General features: G+C 33.4%; 1 protein-coding gene across 7 annotated transcripts in view; it reads right to left on the bottom strand.

Moving 5' to 3' along the window:
• Syt14 (synaptotagmin 14) overlaps positions 1 to 14,939 on the bottom strand; it is a 257,494-nt gene that overhangs the window by 65,460 nt on the left and 177,095 nt on the right. For all 7 annotated transcript variants that reach the window (XM_058581952.1, XM_058581951.1, XM_058581953.1 and 4 more), the window contains one exon: positions 11,531 to 11,980. In XM_058581952.1, coding sequence (XP_058437935.1) covers positions 11,531 to 11,980 — 450 coding nt within the window. The remainder of the gene's footprint in view (positions 1 to 11,530; positions 11,981 to 14,939) is intronic.

Genomic DNA, 14,939 nt, shown 5'->3' with positions numbered 1-14,939 from the left:
AAGCTTTGAATATATTTTTTATGCATTTTAATTTGCACTTAGAAGCAAAGAGAAAATTCTCATGTGAACAGTCTAGATCTCCCCTGACTGACTTCCTTCCTTTTTTTGTTGTTAGGAGATTGAAACTGGGGTGCTTTACCACTGAGCTACATGACTATCCTTTTTTTTATTTTTGAGAGGGGGTCTTGCTAAGCTGCTGAGGCTGGCTTTGAACTTGTGATCCTCCTGCCCTAGGCTCCAGAGTTGTTGGGACTACAGGTGTGCATACCATGTCCAGCAATACATTCTTTTAATGTCAACTTATAAGTAACCTTAATCACATCTTCAAAATCCATTTGCCATCTAACATAAGTATAGCAGCAACACCAGAGGTATAAAGGCCATGAAACCATCTTAGAATTCTGCCTGCTCCAGTCTGCCCATCTGGCCCCCATGTTACCATACACTTCTTATGAGCAAAATGCACTGACTCCAGTCCAAGGACCCCCAAATTTCATATCATTTCATCATTTCAACATTAAAAAAACTCAATATCTAAATTTAAATCTCATAATCTCAAATGACAAAATTTTATCTAAACCCAAGGTAAACAGTTTTAGCTCCTGGGAAAAATTCTTCTCCCTTATGAATCTGTATAACTAAAGAAACACTAACACTGCCACTAACACTTCCAATATACAATGGGAAGACAGACATAATTACAGACATTATAGTTCACAAAGGGCAAAATGAATGACAGTCACTTGTTCAAGGCAGTTATGGATGGGCAAACTATAGCCACAGTTCCCTGAATAGGTATTAAAGTTCAGGAACAAGCCTCCCTGAGTCTCGGGTCCATCTCTGTGCTCTCAGTTCTGTCCTCTGTCATTTTTCATCCTTCTTGAAAAGTAGCAAGCAAGTATCTGTTGTTAGGAAGTTTCACCAGCATGCTTCCTACCAATAGAATTTTGAAAGTCCAAACCCTTCCTTTCATTTCATATTCCTGATTCTTCTCAGTTCAAGCTGCTAATGTATATGCTGACATGATTTTTTCAAGAATTTTGTAGGTCTTATATGAATTTTACAGAGGTTCCCTCCATTAAATGAAAGCCATGTCCACTAATCTTTTCAAGATTATTTTTAGCTTCTGCTGAAATAAATGAGGGAAAATGATCTTTAGCTTTTAAAAGCCTTTTAGTTTAATTGCGATGATCTGAGGAACACCCTTCATTTCAGAGAATGATTTTCCAGGAGACCTAGTATACTTTGCCCTTTTGATCCTTGTGAGGTTTCAGCAAAAGCTGTGCAGCTACTCTATACCATCTGTCATGGCAATTTTTGAATTTTAGCATGTTTTGCCATCTTGTCAGGGGATTTCCCAATTCATCAAGTCCTGGTTCCTTCAGAGACTTTTAACACTTTTCTTGGAAATTTCCATGGCTAAATATTCAGATTCATCATTTATAAGTTGCTCTTTTCATGTAACTTCAGGAAACAATTCTGCTAAGCACCTTGCCACATCATAAAAAGAATGCCCCCAGCCCAGGTCCAGAACATGTATTTCACTTCCTTTTGTCCTCCAGGGCAAGGCTCTTAAAGGCCAGATTTCTATTAAGTCTGTTCAAGGCAACTTAGACTTTCTTGATCATGTTCTTCAGAAATTTCCCCTGACTTCTTCCTATCCTCACCCAATAATGATTTCAAAGCCACTTCCACAGTTTCAGGTATTTGTTTGGCAGCATCCCACTTTCCAATGCCAAAATTTATATTAGTTTTCTATCACTAAAAAATGACCATAAACTTATCAGCTTGAGACAATACACACTTATTATCTCACATTTTTTGTAGGTCAGAATTCCAAGTAGGTTAAGCAGGATTTTTTACTGAAGAGTCTCACAAAGCTGAAATCAAAGATTTAGACCCTCCTCTGCATTTGCAGCCGCTCCTCCCCGTCCTGGCTGGCGCCATCCTAAGCATGAAAAGTCCCGCCCTGCCTGAACATGGCTAGTTCTCTCTGCTTCCCTGGGAGGACCGGCATATTATCATCCCCGTTAGCAGAAGAATTCTGAGGAAGATCACTGTGGACCCTGGCCCACCTGCCACACGGAAGGAGGAGCAGCAGAACAGCATGCACATGTAGTAGGAGCAGAGTGACCGACTCTCAAATCCACACTGCTAGAGAGGAAGACATACAAATAACACAAAGAAACAAGGGAAGAAAGTGCCAGAAACAAACCAAACTGACACAATAATAGATTCCATTGACAGCACAGTAGAAGAAATGTCAGAGAAGGAGTTCAGAATGTACATAATTAAAATGATCTGTGAAGCAAAGAATAAATTAAGAGAGCAAACACAGGCAACAATTGATGGCTCCAACAAAAAGATAAGAGAGGAAATACAAGTAGCAAAAGATTACTTCAAGAAAGAAAGACTCTGAAAAACAAATAAACAGAAATCCTTGAAATGAAGGAAACAGTAAACCAAATAAAAAATTCATAGAAACCATCAACAGATTAGATAACTTAGAAGACAGAATCTCAGGCATTGAAGATAAAATGTATAATCTTGAAAATAAAGTTGACCACACAGTGAAGACGTTGAGAAACCATGAATAAAACCTCCAAGAATTATGGGACAACGTGAAAAGAACAAATCTAAGAATTATCAGGATAGAGAAAGGCACAGAGATACAAACCAAAGGAATGCACAATCTCTTCAATGAAATAATATCAGAAAACTTCCCGAACATGAAGAATGAATTGTAAAATCAAATATAAGAGGCTTATAGGACACCAAATGTACAAAATTACAACAGATCCACACCATTACATATTATAATGAAAATGCCTAGCATATGGAATAAGGACAGAATTTTAAAAACTACAACAGAAAAGTTTCAGATTACATATAGGGGGAAACCAATTTGGATCTCAGCATATTTTTCAACCCCGACCATCAAAACTAGGATCCTGGAACAACATATACCAAGCTCTGAACAAAATGGATGCCAACCAAGAATCTCATACCCAGAAAAATTAAGCTTCAGATATGATGATGAAATAAAAATCTTCCATGATAAACAAAAATTAAAAGAATTTACAACGAGAAAGCCTGCACTACAGAATATTCTCGGCAAAATATTCCATGAGAAGAAAATGAAAAACAACAATAAAAATCAGCAAAGGGAGGAACAGGTAAATTCAATCAAAGGAGAAAACAACCAAAGCTTAAAAATAAAAAATAAACCAAAATGACTGGGAATACAAACCATGTCTCAATAATAACCCTGAATGCTAATGGCCTAAACTCATCAATTAAAAGACACAGACTGACAGACTGGATTAAAAAAAAATCCAAACATATGCTGCCTTTAAGAGATTCATAGGAAAAGACATCCACAGACTGAAGGTGAAAGGATGGGGAAAAAACATATCACTCAGATGGGCCATGTAAACAAGCAGAGGTTTTCATCCTCATACAGATAAAGTGGACTTCAAACCAAATTTAGTCAGAAGAGATAAGGACATTTCATACAGCTTAAGGGAACTGTACATCAATAAGACATAACAATCATAAATATCTATGCCCCAAACAATGGAGCATCTACATATATCAAACCAACCCTTTTCAATTTCAAGAAGCAAATAGATCACACAAAATAAAACTGAGTGACTTTAACACACCTCTCTTGCCACTGGATAGATCTTCCATACAAAAACTAAACAAAGAAACTATATAATTCAATAATACAATCAATGATTTAGATTTAACAGACATATATAGAGTATTTCCTCCATCATCGAGCAAATATACCTTCTTCTCTAAAATAGACCATATATTATGCCACAAAGCAACTCTTAGCAAATTAAAAAAAAAAGAGAGATACTACCCTATATTCTATCTTATCATAATGGACTGAAACTAGAAATCAATGATAAAATAAACAATAGAAGCTACTCAAGTACCTGGAGACTAAATAATATAATACTGAATGAGGAATGGATAGCAGAAGACATCAGGGAGGAGATTAAAAAAAACTCCTAGAGGTAAATGAAGGAACACTGATACAACATATCAAAATCTCTGGGACACTATGAAGGAAGTGCTAAGAGGAAAGTTCATTGAATTGAGCTTGCTCATCAAAAGAATAAAAAATCAACAAATAAATGACCTAACATTACATCTGAAAGCCTTTGAAAAAGAAGAACAAATCAATACCAAAAGTAGTAGAGACAGGAAATAATTAAAATCAGAGCTGAAATCAATTAGATTGAAACAAAAGAAACAATTAAAAATATTGACAAAATGAAAAGTTGGTTCTTTGAAAAAAATAAATAAAATTGATAAACTCTTAGCCATGCTAATGAAGAGAAGGAGAGAGAAAACTCAAGTTACTAAAATTTATGATGAAAAAGGAAATAACATGATGACACTATTGAAATACAGAAGATAATTAGAAATTATTTTGAAAATTTATACTCTAATAAAAAAGATAATCTCGATGACATTGACGAATTTCTAGAAACACACGATCTACCCAAACTGAATAAGGAGGACATACACAATTTAAACAGATTAATTTCAAGCAAGGAAATAGAAGATGCCATTAAAAGCCTACCAACCAAGAAAAGCCCAGGACCAGAGGGATTCTCTGCAGAGTTCTATAAGACCTTCCAAGAAGAACTAATACCAGTACTCCTCAAATTATTCCATGAAATAGAAAAGGAGGGAACCCTTCCAAACTCATTCTATGAGGCTGGCCTCACCTTGATTCCAAATCCAGACAAAGACACATCAAGAAAGAAAACTTCAGAACAATATCCCTAATGAATACAGAGGCAAAAATTCTCACTAAAATCCTGGCCCAAAGCATACAAAAACATATTAAAAATAAAGTGTACCACGATCAAGTGAGGTTCATCCCAGGGATGCAAGTTTGGTTCAACATATGGAAATCAATAAATGTAACACATCACATCAGTAGACTTAAAGACAAGAATCATATGATTATCTCAATAGATGCTGAAAAAGCATTCTATCAAATAAAGCCCCTATTCATGTTCAAAACAGTAGGAAAACTAGGAATCATAGGATCATACCTCAACATTGTAAAAGCTATCTATGCTAAGCCCAAGACCAATGTCATTCTAAATAGAGAAAAATTGAAAGCATTCCCTCTAAAAACTGGAAAAAGAGATTCCCTCTTTCACTGTTTCTATTCAACATAGTCCTTGAAACTTTAGCCAGAGCAATTAGACAACAGAAAGAAATTAAAGGGATACAAATAGGTAAAGAAGAACTCAAACTATCACTATTTGCTGATGACATGATTCTATATCTAGAAGGTCCAAAAAATTCCACCAGAAAACTTCTAGAACTAATGAATGAATTCAGCAAAGTAGCAGGATATAAAATCAATACCCAAAAATCAAATGACTTCTATATGTAAGTGATGAATCCACTGAAAGAGAAATTAGAAGAACCACCCCATTCAAAATAGCTCAAAAAATATAAAATACTTGGGAATCAATCTAACAAAAGAGGTGCAAGACCTCTACAATGAACACTACAGAACACTAAAGAAGGAAACTGAAGAAAAACTTAGAAGATGGAAAGATCTTCCAGGGCTCTATTGTCAGAATAACCACACTAACTGTTGTACAGATTTAATGCAATTCCTATTAAAATCCCAGTGACATTCTTCATAGAACTTGAAAAAGCAATCATAAAATTCATTTGGAAAAATAAGAGATCTGGAATAGCCAAAGTAATCCTTAGCAAGAAAAGTGAAGCAGGAGGCATCACAATACCAGACCTTAAACTATACTACAGAGCAATAGTAACAAAAACAGCATGGTATTGGCACCATAATAGACATGTAGACTAATGGTACAGAATAGAAGACACAAAGACCAACCCACATAAATACGGTTATCTCATACTAGACAAAGGTGCCAAAAACTACATTGGAGAAATGATAGCCTCTTCAACAAATGGTGCTGGAAAAACTGGAAATCCATATGTAGCAAAATGAAATTAAACTTCTGTCTCTTACCATGCACAAAACACAACTCAAAGTGGATCAAGGACCTAGGTATTAGACCAGAGATTCTGTACCTAATAGAAGAAAAAGTAGGCCCAAATCTTCATTATGTAGCATTAGGCCCGGTCTTCCTTAACCAGATCCTTGAAGTGCAAGAAACAAAATCAAGAATCAATAAATGAAATGGATTTGAACTAAAAAGCTTCTTTTCAGCAAAAGAGACAATCATTGAGGTGAAGAGAGAACCTACAGTATGGGAGCAAATTTTTACCACACATACATCAGATAGAGCACTAATCTCCAGGATATAAATTCAAAAAACTTAATACCAAAAAAAAAAAAAAAGAAAAAAAAAGAAAAAAAAATCAACCCAGTCAATAAATGGGCTAAAGAACTGAACAGACACTTCTCAGAAGATATACAAGCAATCAACAAATACATGAAAAAATATTCAACATCTTTAATAATTAGAGAAATGCAAATCAAAACTACTCTAAGATGTCATCTCATCCCAGTCAGAATGGCAGTTAACAAGAATACAAGCAATAATAAGTGTTGGAGAGGATGTGGGGGAAACGGTACACCCATTCATTGCTGGTGGAACTGCAAACTGGTGCAACTACTTTGGAAAGCAGTGTGGAGATGCTTCAGAAAACTTAGAATGAAACCACCATTTGACCCAGCTATCCCACTCCTTGGTCTATCCTAAAGGACTTAAAAATCAGCATACTATAGTGACATAGCCACAACAATGTTTATAGTATCAGAATTCACAATAGCTAATATGTGGAACCAACCTAGATGTCCATCTAAAGAAACTGTGGTATATATACACAATGGACTATTACTCAGCATTAAAAGAGAATAAAATTATGGCATTTGCAGGTAAAGGATGAAGTTGGATAATATTATGCTAAGCAAAAATACTGTGATGCCTCCTGCTTCACTTTTCTTGCTAAGGATTTCTTTGGCTATTCCAGATCTCTTATTTTTCCAAATGAATTTTATGATTGCTTTTTCAATCCCCCCAAAATAAAGGCCGAATGTTTTCTCTGATTAGTGGATGCTAATCTATAATGGAGGTGGGCATGGGAAGAATGGACGAACTTTGGATTAGGCAAAGGGGAAGGTAGGGAGGGGTTATGAGAATAGAAAAGATGGTGGAATGAGATGGACAACATTACCCTAGGTACACATATGACTGCATGAATGGTGCATCTCTACACCGTGTATAACCAGGGAATTGTAATGTTGCATTCTGTTTGTGTACAATGAATTGAAATGCATTCTGCTGTCATGTACAACTAAGTAGAACAAATATAAAATTAAAAAAAAAAAGATTTAGGTGGGCTGTGCTCTTACTAGGAGGATCTGGGAAAGAATATACTTTTTTTTTCTTTTTTCTTTAGTAAGTATGGGACAGGGACTGAGAATCTGCACTTTTAACAAGCTCTTAGGCAACATTGATGTTGCTGGCCGAGGGTCACACTTTGAGAATCATTTCTCTATAGGAAACTTTAACAGGTGAACTGCAGTTCATCTATCAATTTAAAACATCTGATCCCAAGATGAAACATACCACATTTATTTGCTAAACATCAATTTTGCTGTATAGCAACTCACCAAGACTATACGAATTACTTGAAGTACATCAAGAATTTAATCAAAATTCTTATATTTTGTAACTGGAGCAATGTGCAGGAATCTTACCTATCATCCCAACTAGTCATTCTGTATAGATAATGCTATCCAGGTATTATTTGTATAGAAAGGTTTGTTATATCCATTAGAAAAATCATGGATTTTATTTTAATAAACCATAAAATAAACCTAATAGTATTTTTAAAAAATCAAGTAAATTGAGTGAAAAATAAGATTGGGAAGAAGAAAAGGAAAGGCTATTCCAGGCAACTACTACAGAGTGTGTAATACAGTATTAAAAATTCAAGTGAAGAAATTGGTTTTATACACTAAGAAAGAGTGCCATGCTAACTAAGTTGAATATGTAAGAGAAATCAAATTATGAGAGAGTAGTAAGGGTAACTGCCAACACTCTAGTTATCAGCATGGAGTAAGAAATGACAGAAGCAAGTAAATATTAAACCATATGGCTATTTCAGAGTTCTTATTTGAAAACACTGGAAGTTAACTCCGACTCATAAAGTGGAATGGCAATTTATTAAAAGAATGGGGACACACAGGAAATCAGGTTAACAGCTAAGACTCTCAAGAATAAAAAGTCTAAACTCATATGGCAGGACCAGTGTCTTACAGGAACTTTGTTGCTGTTCCTATAGGACTCTCATGTGTTAAGGACTTTTCTTTACTACAGTTGTAACTGGCCCAGCACTAACATTGCTTCTGCACCAACAAAGCTATTTTAGAGTTACTGTGGTCTCTCACCTCCAATGCCTCTGCCATCAGCTTCATGGAGACATAATATGAGCACAGTATCTTCTCTGTTCAGTTTATATTGAAGTTTCCCAGAAATGAACACAAGTAGTACAGTCTAGTCATAAAGCTCATGCTCTCCCTATGAGCAAGATTAGGAAAGTGAATTTTCTAGCTGCTCTTAGGAAGATGGAAAGCTTTAGTTGGAACTTCCCTATCATTAGAAAGTTGTTGAAAAGGTATGAAAGAGGGAGGAAATAATACATGCTCACCACAAAATGTGATGTATCAAGCATATAAAATGGACTTAAAATTCAATTCTGTTCTTGCCTAAATCCTTTCACGATATATATTAGTAGAACCAGAGAACATCAGAGATGAGTAGAACCTCAGATATCATTTGTTCTAACCCTCTCATTTTACTATTGAGAAACCTGATACCCAAAATGATTAGGTAATTTACCAAACTTAGACAGTTATTTAGTAGTAAGAACTTATGCTTTATATCTCTCTGATGTATTTTTTATCATCAAAGAGGAACACCTTAAACTATATCTCAATGTTAAATTTTAATCTTATCCTGAAGGAAATTCATTGTTTAGTTCTCAGAAAGTCATTTTTGTGGCATTTGTCTATTTCTCTCAATGTGTTGATTCAATCAGTTCTTCAAAAACTAGCTGTGAAGATAAACTATATGCAGAACTCTATTCTATCATTATCCATGAAAAAAACCAAGAAATTTAAAAAATATTTTAAGTGTGATTTGTGAATTCTTTGGCTGGGTTAAAACTTTCCCTTGCCAAAAGACAAATGCTCTTGTAACAAAAGCAATAATAAGTAATTATTCAAAAGCCACTAGAATAAATATTTAATTATGAATATAACCCTTATACACACATTTTTACATCGAACAAAATTAGAGCCAAACTCACCCAGGTAAACTATGACAAGATTCCTCTATGTAATATTAAAATTTAAGCAAAGAGAACATTACATACAGAAAATACATACATTCTATTAATATTTATGACAAGACAACTGACACTTATGAGTGTTAACCTCACAACCTTGGTGTTTCAGTAGCTGTAAAACAAACAAGATTTTAAGAAAGTGAAGAAAGAAGAAAGCAAGAGAAAAGAAAAATTATAGGTATTAAATTTGAGAAGCATGTCAGTGCAGAAGAAACATTTTCTAAGAGCAGAAGATGGCTTTGTTTAGATTTGAACATTAAATCTTAGAAGCTACTTATCTAGAACTTTTTTTTAATTCTTCTTGTAAATATTCTAAAGAAATTTACAATATTAGTTGGCAAAAAAAAAAGATTATAGAATCAATGACTATAACCTAACACAAGCAACATAGGTGTATACAGAAATTTGACCAGAGATAAAACCATATGTTTAGAGCTTCATTTTCTTTGGATAATGAATATAATTCATTTGGATAATGAATATAGAATCAGAAGAGAGATAATTTAAAATAAATAAAGCGATATAAAATACATACCTCTTGATGATAGTCTTTCTCTTCTAATTTAAATCAGCGGCAGTTATTTGTATAAAATATTATGTTTTCCACAGAAAAAATAGTTATCACTCAGACCAAATAATAAAAATTTAAAAATCACATTAATAACTACGGAATATTCGATTCTATGAAAATTTATACTTTCCTCAAAAATATATTATCTGAATTTTCTTTTTATTTCTCTTGTTATAAACTGCTAGTGTCATTTAAAAAGACATTCTCCCAAAAAAAGTAATTCTTAAAATTTGATGTGATAATAAGCTATTAATTCTATCAATAAAGCTTCTTACCTTGTAAACACACATGGGGTATATATGTACACACACACACACACACACACACACATTTACCACCATCTTTTTATTTTTACAGATGCTGAAATATCTAGTTAAATTGTATAGTCTGACTATGAATGAAAGTCCCACAGAATCAAATACTACCTGATATAAATGCAATGAAACCTTAACCTTGAACTTATGCTTACACGTTTAAAAGTCTTAAAACAATGCTAAAATATAATACCTTATTTTAAAATTTAAATCCATCCTGAAATAGATACTGCAAAAATGCTTTTTGTTAAATATAACAGGTATAAATATAAATCACAATTTACACTTATAGCACATATAACAGATTTTCTCATAATCTAAATAACTATGTGGCATAATGTGTCTCCTTGGTTTAAACAAATAGTGCAGACACTTCTCTCCTGTGACATGCAATGCTTTATGGGAATTTAGTTAAAAATATGGATAGAGATTTGAAAGTGAATAATCTGGAAAAAAAAAAGTGAAAGCTGGTTGAAAGTCTTTAGGTTAAAAGTATTCACCCAGAAATGCTTCAAAATATTGAAAGTACAATGAGGTCATAGTTTTTGAACTTTTAAAATAATTTCATGGCAGTTCTGGAAAGATAATAACTCATGAGCAGAAAATTTCTGCAATATAGCAAACAAGACAGAAGGATAAACAGATTTTAATTGATCACCTAGTTTTAACCTGGAAAAAAATTTAATTCTATAAATAGTTTAGATTACATTATAATCATTTAACACATTTTCAATAAAGGAACAAATCTAAGACCATTGGCTAGAAAGGGGATAGAATAAAATACATAAATCATATATCACTGAGAGCAGGAGCAGAAATATTATAGGCAGAGCAGAGCCCTGATTGCAACAATTCCATAGCAATAGCTTTAAAGGTCACCTCTAGCAATACCATATAAACCCCTAGACGGCAGCAACTCTGGGGCATACCAATTGGAACCCCTCTCTCTGGGAGCTTCACTTCTTTTCTGTTTCAAAAATAAATTCTGTTACTTTACTCTCACCCTGAATTGTCCATGGGTCTCATTCTTCAGAACTTCAAGAAAGAACCTATACCTCATCATCTTCAAAAGGAAATTTAATAGAAAAGAAAAAAAATTATACCTACCTATCCAAGGCCTAGAAATTTGTATAAATATATGATTACTATACAAACAATATGGTGACAAACTTATTGCTTGATTATAGATTTTTAAAAATTATATATATTATATTCCATAAACATACATTGTATTGAGGTCATATGATGAGATACTTACAGAATGATTGTAAGAAGGTTCCAGTATCACAGGTAATGACATTTTCCCTTGAAGATTCAATTTTGTTAAATAAAAAATCTTTTCCCCCACAATCTTTTCTTTTTTCATGCGATGTACACCATAAAGTCTAAACCGAACTGCATAATTTCCAATCATCTCAGATTCAACATGATTAAATTTGAATGTTTCTGTGAAGACAGGGCATGGTCCTCTCTGGATGCTGGTTTTTGCTCTCTGTTTCTTTATAGGTAGAAGAACAAGGTGTACTTGCCATGAGTTGCCACCTGTCCTGTTATATGTTGGGATGTCTGTGACAGCTGTCACTGTTACCAAAAGCTTCTGTTCTTGTGAGTCATAGTCAAAAGTCACATCCAGTGTGCCATATTTAGCTTCTGGCTCAGGATCAAAAGGTTTAGGAAGCTGTGAAGACGATCCTTGAGCTGACATATCCTAGGAAAAGCAAATTAAAATGTTTTCAATTTTTAACTCTATTATTTAATCTAGCACATAAATGCCTGATATTTCTTTATGAGGATGATGGGAAAACAATTTTAATTTGCCCTCAAAGAAAAAGTATAATTAGCAGCCAGCTACAATCAAAATCTACCATACAGTGCCAGAATGTTAGAAATGGTAAGTTAAACTAAAACACTTATTAAATAAAGACACATTTAGAATGTACTGCACATCATTACCATTTTGAGAAAGTTGGACATATGTTTTACAATTAAAAATTTTAAATATATTTTATTGTTATTTCTGTTCCTTTAGTGAGATACTACTAAATTTTAACCTTCACACTATAAAGAACACAACCAGCAACTCAATATTAAACTGCAGAGTAAGTGCACATAAATAAAGTATAATGCTATTGAAAAATGTTTCCATTTTTAGAACTTGTTATACAATTCCCCATCTATGAAAGAACATAAACCTACTTTGATTTAAAAACCAAAGGAAATGTGAAATATGGAAGTATAAAAAGGCCTCAAATATTTTTGCAGCTAAGTATCCTCCAAATTTCAGACCATATTACTTCAATTGTTAACTAAAATTAAAAACAGTATATTATTTTCCAATATTACCTATTGTTGAAGAATACACATTTTAAAAGTTGAATACTGGAAACTATACATACTAATTATGACATTAAAAGAAATTATAACCATTAGTTGTCTCAAATTCCTGCCAGTCTAATTGTCTGGAATACATTTGAGAGTTTCATATAGTTACCAACAATGTCAAAGCCAGGTTTTTTACCTTAACTATGTCACTTTGTCCCTGTGGGGATTTTAATAAATCTTAAATAATTTTCATTGGACCAATTTTATAATTTTCTTAAATTTTCTAAGCACGTGTTCAGTGCTTACAATGAATACTAATGCCCCACAGTCTTCCTTCTTTCATTTACTCAAAAGAACATTTTTTTTCTATGTTTTCCCTGAGCATTCCAATGTTCAGAATGTGAAACCCTATAACTAATTAGAACAAATTTTAAACATTTAAAAAAAGAATGTGAAACCCACAATTTAAAGGGTATGACCTTAACAGATAAAAACTACTATTTGCACTCTTCAAACAGGAAACTAGCAAACAATCATTCCCTTTCAAGGTGCCTGGATCAAAGTTTTAGAAAAACTTAGCTAGAAACAGAGTTGCATAAACTCAATAGAGTTTATAAACTACTTTCCACAGATTTCTTCTGTGCCCTCTTCCCCTCTTTTAGTTCAATCATGTATCTAAGACACCTGCAGCCTGGATTAAACCACGAGGAAAGACTTTTCTAATTGACACATATTATCAATTATAGGGTTACAATAAATTTGAAAAATAAGATTTTTATATTAACATTATATCCTATACTTGCATAGGTTATTAATGTTCTATATCAAAGTACTTATGCAATGTAGTTTTGCTAAATTGTTTGATTATATTCTGTGATACTATAAAAGACATAAAACCAAGTAGAGGAAACTCAAAAGTAAGTGTTAACAAAGATAGCAAGTCAGCAGCTTCTAAAATATGGGTAAAAATACAGGCGTTAACTATAGATAATGTGTAAGGAAAGCAACCTGTGAGACAAGACAGAATTCATGATATATTAAAACTGTAACTAATAACTGTAGTTAATAATATACCAAAAGAGTAATTAGTAACTGTAGTAATTAATAACATACCAAAGATAGATGAATTAAATAGAAAATATGATGAAACAAATGACTATTACCTATAGAAAATGATGGAAAACCCAAGTCATGAACATGTTGTCTCTGAGATAAGAGCTTTGTCTCCCATGTTTCTACTTAGGAAATGCAGATAAAAATCTGTATCCGTGTAGTAGGCTCACTGGCAAGGTCCAGTGGTGGCCAGGTATACTTGCTTCTAAAGCAAGTGTGTACTGCTGGGTCTTGATACCCTTATTTAAATCTCTACTCTGGTCTTTGTTACCATACGATAAATAGGAATGTTGATGGAACAAAGACAGTGGAACAGGATATATGGGTACTGTATAAACCATGATGTGGCTTTGCTACCTATACCTACTGATATCCTATGATGACATAGGTAAGTGTGTCAACGTACCTTACCATAATCCTCTTACTTCTTGCTTTGTATCTGAAATAGATTTAAACACATGCATACACAAGTGTGCATACACATGTAACTTAAGCATCTTAATTTGGTCTGAGTCCCCTGTGATAACTTGCCTCGTGGTATGTTAGAGGATACCACTACATTCAAGTAATTTCACACACAACAATTTAGATTAAGAATGGCAATATAATAACAGTTGTTAAGAGCATCATTTTTGTGGTCAGACACACGTGGGTTTGAATTATAGTTCCACTAGTTAAGAGCTGCATGTACTTGGGCAAATTGCTTAACTCTCTCAGTCTTACTGTTTCATTGGTGAAACAGAAATATAACTTCTGAGGATATGCTTGGTAGAGCTAAATAAGCTGACTATGTAAAGTTCACAGCAAAATTCCCAGGACACCTGTGATAGTTGTTAGTATTATTAATTTTAGAATCTAGGCTTCACTGTTAGCTTGCTGTGTATACAGTTTGAAAAGTCACAAAGCAGCAATCTTAACTTTGTTTATGTGATAGAACACAAACATTCCTTGTGGAAAATTATAAAACACTAATACATTAAATTTAAAATATCAATATAGAATTTTCTTCTAGGTCAGATATATTATAACATCAGAAATATTAAAAAAATATTAGCAAAGTGCTTCTTAAAATTATAAAAAAATACTCCCAAATTAAAGAAATTCTATCTACAACTTAATTATTCTGTGTTGGGAAACTACCTTCCTTATTTAATTTTGACAACAAAGCAGAAAATTTACCTAGTAGGGACACAAACATACCGTATGCTTTCAGGAATGCTGTCAGGAACAAA

Source organism: Marmota monax, unplaced genomic scaffold (assembly GCF_021218885.2).
Source record: "Marmota monax isolate L192 unplaced genomic scaffold, Marmota_monax_Labrador192_F-V1.1 WCK01_AAM20220418_F8-fsc00105, whole genome shotgun sequence".
Classification (NCBI taxonomy): Eukaryota; Metazoa; Chordata; class Mammalia; order Rodentia; family Sciuridae; genus Marmota; species Marmota monax.
The sequence above is the reverse complement of the archived record's forward strand: the minus strand, read 5'-3'. Positions and strand labels throughout refer to the sequence as shown.